The sequence below is a fragment of the Aplysia californica genome, unplaced genomic scaffold, assembly GCF_000002075.1.
Source record: "Aplysia californica isolate F4 #8 unplaced genomic scaffold, AplCal3.0 scaffold00461, whole genome shotgun sequence".
NCBI lineage: Eukaryota > Metazoa > Mollusca > Gastropoda > Aplysiida > Aplysiidae > Aplysia > Aplysia californica.
This window is the reverse complement of record NW_004797731.1, coordinates 325,714-333,580: the sequence shown is the minus strand read 5'-3', so window position 1 is coordinate 333,580 and position 7,867 is coordinate 325,714. Positions and strand designations below refer to the sequence as shown.

At 39.2% G+C, this 7,867-nt stretch overlaps 1 protein-coding gene across 1 annotated transcript in view; it reads left to right on the top strand.

Moving 5' to 3' along the window:
* The window catches only part of LOC101855894 (omega-6 fatty acid desaturase, endoplasmic reticulum), a gene marked incomplete in the record, with an annotated part of 34,115 nt that extends 28,632 nt beyond the window's left edge, over positions 1-5,483 (top strand). Inside the window, 2 exon segments of the mRNA XM_035971559.1 lie at positions 2,316-2,622; positions 4,065-5,483. Of these exon segments, the coding sequence (XP_035827452.1) occupies positions 2,316-2,622; positions 4,065-4,269 (512 nt within the window).
* Positions 5,484-7,867: the final 2,384 nt, after the last annotated feature.

Below are 7,867 nucleotides of genomic sequence, written 5' to 3'. Positions count from 1 at the left end.
CACAAATGCAGATACATACATAATACACACGTATACTTTCACTCATTCACATTCAATCATGCAGTCATTCAGTCACTCACCCACTCACTCACCCACTCACCCACTCACTCACTCACTCACTCACTCACTCACTCACTCACTCACTCACTCACCCATCCACTCACTCACTCACTCTCTCACTCACTCACTCACTCGTACCACTAATACTACCACAAAGAAACTTTCGTATTTTGGGTAGAGAAGGAAAGGTGCGCTCGTGCGCGTTTGTGTGTGTGTGTGTGTGTGTGTGCGCGCACATGTGTGTGTGTGTGTGTGTGTGTGTGTGTGTGTGTGCATATGTATGAGTAGGCCTTTGTAATGCGGGTTGATCAATATATTATATATGTATTGATATTTGCGCTTGTGTGTGAATATTTAGTGCCTACATTTGCGGAATGGCAAATATTCAGGCAACCATACGTAAACAAAGTCCACAAGAGCTGTGACGTGTCCAGTTATGTGATTCTCATTAATTTAATTCAGATGTGAGGTTGAGTGTACGGCCATGACCTTGGATGATCCCGCCATAGCCCCATGAGGTGTGTGTGTGTGTGTATGTGCGTGGTTAAAATAACATGGCCTCCAACCTTTTTGTGTGGCTGCCTAAATGTTTTGATTGTGTTTTTTTATTTGTGTCGATATATCTGTGTGTCATGTTAGTAATGTATGTTCAAGACTGCCAAAAAAAGGTACTTTGGTTTCAGATCGTAGATTTTGTTACCTGTTCATTGTGTACATTAGTTTGTTATTCCTTTAATTAATTTTTTTTTTTTTATTAAAGAAGTTTTTCAAAGCCATAGTGTGAATGGTTGGCTGGTGCTCTGGTGTTGTTTACTCCTCCTTTCCTATGAAATAGCTATGGTTCTTATCTCTCCTGTGTTGGTGGTTGGTGGGTGCTCTGTTGTGGTTTGCTTCTTCTTTCCTATCATACATCTATCGTCTTTATCTCCCCTCCTTCTTTTTTGTGTTTTTTACTCTCTTGTAACACCTCTAATCTTTGGCACTTATATTACCTTATTGTGTTGCAAGGGCCGTAAAAGACTTACTAAAACTAAAACTATCTCTCGTCCATCTTTATTGTGTTTGTTACTCTCTTGTAGTCTCTCTAATCTTTGACACACAACCTATTTGTGTTGCGAGTGATTGCCATATAAAACTCTTACTAAAAACTAAAAAGGCCATACTACTGATAATGATAATAATAATAATAATAATAATAGTGCTGACATTTCCTCAATGCGCTTTACAAGATATATTTGTAGTCTACAATGGCATGAAAATGCATGCAGCATTAAACTTGGTCCAGTAGACTTGGCTTCACTAACAGCAGAGTAGTCTTCATTTAATCTTTACAGCCCTTGTTGATTACTTCCCCGCCCCCCACCAGTATCTGTGGTGCAAAGATAGGGCTCTTTAAAGTTGCATGCAGAACTTATTTAGTTTGATTCTTGTAAGGGAAAGCTATTTGATTAAAAATGTCCTTTGGCCTTTTTGGATTCTGTATCTCTCAGCTCAGGCTGAAATAGTCTGCCTCTTACATAGTCTGAATTACATTCAAACTTACTCTTAACGTCCACGTGCCTGGACTGTCACCTGTAAAAAAGACCTTTTCCCTTTGCGCTTTTTCTGTATTTGTAATGACACTGTGCAAGTCCAAGACTATCACCTGCAGCCACTTTTCTCCTCGGCAATGGGTAGCTGTTTTGGACAGTTTCCACTGTACGTCAGTGGTGGCAGTGGGTGGTTGGCGGGTGCTGTGGTGTGGTTTGCTCCTTCTTTCCTATAAAAAAATCCATCGTCTTTATCTCTCCTCTTCCTTTTTTTGTGCGTGTTGCTCTCTCTTGTTACACCTCTAGCTCTCGTCTTCGGCACTTGTATGATTTAGTTGTGTTGCAAGTGCCGTAAAACTCTTAGTCAAACTAAAAACTCAGTGGTGGCCTGAAACATGAAGAAACCTTGTGGGTGGTTGGCGGATGTTCTGATGTGGTCTGCTTCTTCTTTCCTATCAAACATCTATCGTCCTTATCCCCCTCTTCTTCTTTTTTATGTTTGTTACTCTCTTGTAACACCTCTAAACTTCTGACACTCATTTAACCTTATGCAGTTGCAAGCGCCGTAAAACCTCTACTAACACTAAAACTCTCCCTTGTTACTCCTCTAACTCTCATCTTCGGCACTTGTATGACTTAGTTGTGTTGCAAGTACCGTAAAACTCTTACTCAAACTAAAAACTCTGCGGTTGCCTAAAATGTGAAGAAACCTCCTACCTCTCCAGGTGCACCACTTCAACCCCCTGGACTCCATCTTCCGGGGCCATGTGCTGCAGTGCTCCATCTCCCTGGCCTGCCTGGTGGCCTGGGCCATGTGTCTGTACCGCTTCAAGGAGGCCGTGGGCTGGGCCGTGTTCCTGTACCACTACGGGGTGCCGCTCTTCATCTTCGGCACCTACACAGTGATCATCACCTTCCTGCACCACACGGAGGAGGACATACCTTGGTACAGCCAGGACTTGTGGGACAATGTGCGAGGACAGCTGTCCTCCGTGGATCGATCCTACGGCTGGTGCCACTACATCATTCACAGGTGAGGACTTTTTACTGTTTAGAGATGGGGGGAAAATTCAATTCATTGTAATCATTATTACTACTACTATTGTATTTTTATTATTATTATTATTGTTATTAGTCTATTTGTCATAATTGTTTTTATATATTTCGGTATATTCATAATATCATTATTATTGTTGTTGTGATGATGATGATGATTATTTTTATTATTTAAAAAAATTATTATTAGATCTATTTATATTATTATTATTATTATTATTATTATTATTATTATTATTATTAATAGGGAATGCATGCCTCGGCAGTGGTGTACATTTAGCAGTTATCCTAAGGGTGGGTACGTGGAAATCTAGAACCTATCAAAGTCAATTTTTGTCTCACATCAGAAAAGAAATTTCTGTTTATAGTTTCCACTCTCATTTCCAGTTATACTTTCATTGACTATTGAGATATATCTGTGCCAAGCTAAGACAGAAAGATATTGAATCTTTACAACAACTGATTTGACCTGGATTCGCTTAAATACCATATATGTTTTACCCTCAAATGGCAATTTAGGCTCCGTTAGCCGGTTCACACAGTTTCATTATCATGTAAAATACATCAAACATTTTCGGCTTTCTGGGAAGCATACAGAACAAGTTGAGAAAAATCTGAAATGGACTATAACACTAACAATCTGACTAGATCTTTCACTATCTATAGCTGGGAACCCATTCCCACCTGGTCTTTAGTTGTGGGAGAAAAATTCGTTTAAACTTCCTTTCCCAAGGACACTATGTTGTGCCCTTATGGTATTCAAACTCAGTACCTTTCTATTGAAAGTCCAAGAGCCTAACCACAAAAGCATCCCCCACACATCACTGTCCTGTGGATGTTAAATTTCGAGGTCCTGCCTCTAAAATAACCCTATTGTGTTGCGAGGGGCGCCAAGCCTAAACAGTTTGAAAATTGAACTTTAACCACTCACTGTTCAGTGGTGACATTTTTTTAAAGCACACCAATGTGATAAAGGTCATTTAGTGCAGGAAAACAAAGAGCAGGCCCGACAGGCAGGAAGGAGCATAAGAGGAAAAGAAACGAAGTAGAACCTATCAGAACACTAAATGACCTTTCTCACATTGGTGTGCTTTTTCTTACCGTTTTAACTGTTTGGATCACCTGTCACAGCATCAAATGATGGTAATAATAGTAGTAATAAATAGCATATGCATTGCGCATATTGCTGTTCAACAACAAGCCCTTTGTGCTTTACAATCTCTATTATCAACACAACAGATTTTTGGAAGGTCGCGAGGGTGGAGTCCCACTCCTGTATTCTCCCTCTGTTGCTTTTACCTGTCTATCTCACTTTTTCCTCCACAGCACAAAATGACCAAAATGTTGTGGATGTGCTTTTCTTTGCTCTGACAAACAAACAGTATACCAGTAACTAACTGTACGCATTTCTCCTCACAGCATTGGCACGCACCAGGTCCACCACCTGTTCACCAAGGTGCCTCACTACCACCTGGAGGAGGCCACCGCTGCCTTCCGAAAGGCCTTCCCCAAACTGGTCAACATCCGCTCCGATTCCATCCTGCCCGCCTTCTGGCGTATGTTCAAGAAGTACGATAAGCAGAGTGTAATTGCTGACGACGCTCCCATCCATTTTTACAAGTAGTAGATACACTCACTCGTTCGCTTCCTTCTCCTCCTCCAGCAAACCTCTACCCAATCCTCAGTACAGGTACAGATTCCCTGCTCTTGACACTCCCCGCCCATCCAATCCCTAAAACAAGGATATTGTACTGCAAGATGGAGGGTTCCTCTATTTGAGAACGTTAAAAAAACCCACGACAAAACGTCCTACAAAATGTGAGAGGTACCATTCATATTGCAGTGAGTTGATACTATTTTTAGGAAGTGATAAACAACTCGTTTATATTTATCTGTGTTCTAATAGAACTTATGTTTTATACATGAAAACAGTACTGGTGGTGACATCTACAAAAGTGTCCATGGGTTTTCATGGACACTTTTTTTTAACAAGAGAGTGAACCACCTTGACCAATTCCTCGCCCCCCCCCCCCGATAGCTGAGATAGGGCAGTTTTAAGAAGTAACCATTTCTATAGTACTGAAGATCTTTTTTCCCTCTTTTCCATAAAAATCATCAGCACAAAGGCTGTTTTTTTAAGAATATATGTTAACCCGATGGACCCTAGCACAAGCCTGAGAAAGTGCGAAGTGTGTTGTTGAGACTGTGCCAAGTGTGTTGTTGAGAATATATGTTTAGTCTGTTGTTGATAATGTGATATTAAGTCAGATGTTGACCTGTTGTTGAGAATTTGCTGCAAAGTCTATTTTTGAGAATGTGCTCGTAGAGCCTGTTGTTGAGAATGTGCTTTTAACTTTGAAGCCTGTTGTCGAGAATGTTGTTAAAATACTACTATTCGTGTTAAGCTTGTTGTTCAAAGTTAAGTTTAGCCAATTTTGTCTCATCTTCTTGAGCAACAGCGTTGAGCATCGGTCGCACCCACTGCCTCTTGTTTGTATTTTTTCTTTCAGATGCTGCATATTGTTACTACAAGATTAGCTGGGTATTAGTCCTCCCCCCCCTCTTTTCTTTTTTATTGACATACAAACAGCTGTTTCATCGTTCTAGATGCTTTGTCCCACATTTTTGGCGTCCAGACTTAGCCTTGTGTGTACATCCTGTGATGGCAGTGAGTCTGAGCTGTGGCGCAATGTATTGAGCTGTAGCTTGACACTCTTGATAGAGAAGACTGACATCATTTTATCTTGTAGGGCCTAGACTTTGACTTTGAGAATCATTCCTGATATATATTGTGTAATATGAGCATTTGCCAAAACGTGGGGGGAAATCGTACGCTATGAAAAATAAAACCAACGGCACAATGACAGTTTTCAAGATTTTTAGATTCTTTTTCCCAAGTGGTTGGAGAAATATGTAACAAAATCACCTTGAGCTTATGGTGCATGATTTGCGGATTTGGCAGACACATATCTTGCATTTGAGTTTGAGTTATATTGTCCAAAACATAAGTGGCTTTTTTGTTTTTTTAATTAATGAGGATCATTCAGTGCATACTATGACGATACAATATCAAATTTTTAAAAATACCAAACACCATTTTATTCACTTTGCTGCTTCTAAGTACAAGTGATTGTTTATACAGGTGGCCATTAGAAGAGGTTTGACCAATATTATGTGCATGTGATTTAGAAAAAAAATCTTCATTATAAATATATAGGGTCATGTTGCTACCAAAAGTCAATGTTTACATGACCTGTTTATTCTGTCTATCATGCTGTTCTCCAAAACAGGAGGTTTTCCCCATCTATATCATTAAAAAATATGGTCCCATGTTTGGGTCTTTTACTTTTAAGTTCAAGCTAATGAAATACTCACCATGATACTTATAATGGTGTTTGGTACTCATTTGATGCCATGATGTAAGCGTTTTGTTTTTGTTGCCTTTTAGATTGCCTGTTTGAAGACCATTTTATTTTGATGTGCCACACCTAAGATTTGTCTGCAATAGTTCATGCCTTTTCATATCAAGATGTGTGAATGTGAGCAGAAGTTAGCTGCTCAAACTGACAGCTCCGTTATTATAAAAATAAATAGCTCACCCAGAGTGGACATTAGTGGACAATGTCCACTACTCCAGATTTGTTACTTAAGTTGTCATTTCTAATTGTTTATCATGGAACAATATCACCTTCGACTTTGATCTATCATTTCCTGGTCATTTATAGATGTATGAAAATTAAATTTTTATTTATTTTTAGTCTTTCAGGATACTGGACTACTTTAACTTTAACTCATTTTCTGTTGATGTTTTAAGACTTCTCCGGGTGTTTTACAACTTAATCCAATTTTGACACTTTTTTGGTTCTTCAGAATTTTTATACTTAAGTTTTTGTTCATTCTGCTAGTATGAATGTGAACTCAATATGGTGCTTCTTACATGTTTTAATTTATTGATTGTAGACCTGGTGACAGATGTGCTTGTGACATATTGTCCTTGCACTTGCAGTATGCCCATTGTAATGCCATAGGTAGCCTATAATCTCCAAGAGTTTTTGCCCCAATGTCAGCTGCAGGTCTAAGTCCACAAGCTGAGAGTTACTGTGGTCTAGCTGTACTGTTTACGCTTCTGTTGCTTTGCAGTCAGTTACTTTGTTCTTGTTAGTTTGTCTAGTACCTCTTAACGTAATTCACATGTCATGAATGAGTTTTGAAACCTTCGAGACACCTGTCACAGAAATCCTGATGTCAAGGGGTCGTACGTGTGAGATCATTTGTTTTCCTCTTGACAGGAGACTTGATCCACAACAGTTTAATATGTTCCAGTGCAGATAATTTGCTGGTTTGTTTCATTTGTGGACTGAAAACCCCCAAAGTTTTTGGTTTTTCATATAATGTCTTCGTTCTCTATTCAGCGTGTGAGATGTCATTATAAGGTGATAGTCGAGAAGCAACACCTTTTTATATGTTCAATTAATTTGTTTGTTTTGTTTTGTTCTCAAATCCTGTATCATGTTTTGATGCATTTTATGTGCTCAGTACACATTTCATAATGACTGTATTTGTTATTGCCTTGTACATTTGGCAAGCTCAGATTGCACAAATAAATAATATAGTTCAAATCAGCGGTGGGGTAGGGGAATGGCGCTTTGCTTTTCGAGATTCTCATGCAGGAGACCCGAGTCCAATTCCCGAGTTCGGCAAATTTTTATCGAGCATGTAGATCTTGGTCTTTCTGATGGGATGTTGTATCCTTCTCAGCCAGGGTTGGAGGTCCGCCTAAAAAATTATCTAAATTGAGTTGATTGGGGGTAAAAACACCTACATTTTAAAAAGTCCTGTCTTAAGTTTTGCAATGAATTTGATCATTGTATTTTGCAAATTTTGTTGAACACATTGTGTTATGATGTACTTTTTCTTTAATCGACTCAGTCCACAAGAGGGCATGAGTCAATAAGTGGGAGGGCGGTGGGGGGATGTCCTCATTAAACCCTCATTGTGCTGAAAACATAGATTCAAAGTGACAATGTTAAGATAAGGGTGAGAAGGCAGTCCATGCAGTCACACTCACCCCAAGTCGAAGTTTATTTTCTATTTCTATTGACTTACATGTTGTCTTTCATAGATCAAAACATAAGTGTTGAACAGTACAATGTAGTTTACTCTTTCAATTCAAAAGTGCGTCTTTCGTTTCTAATCAAAACTGATGTTCTGTGGCCTTACCA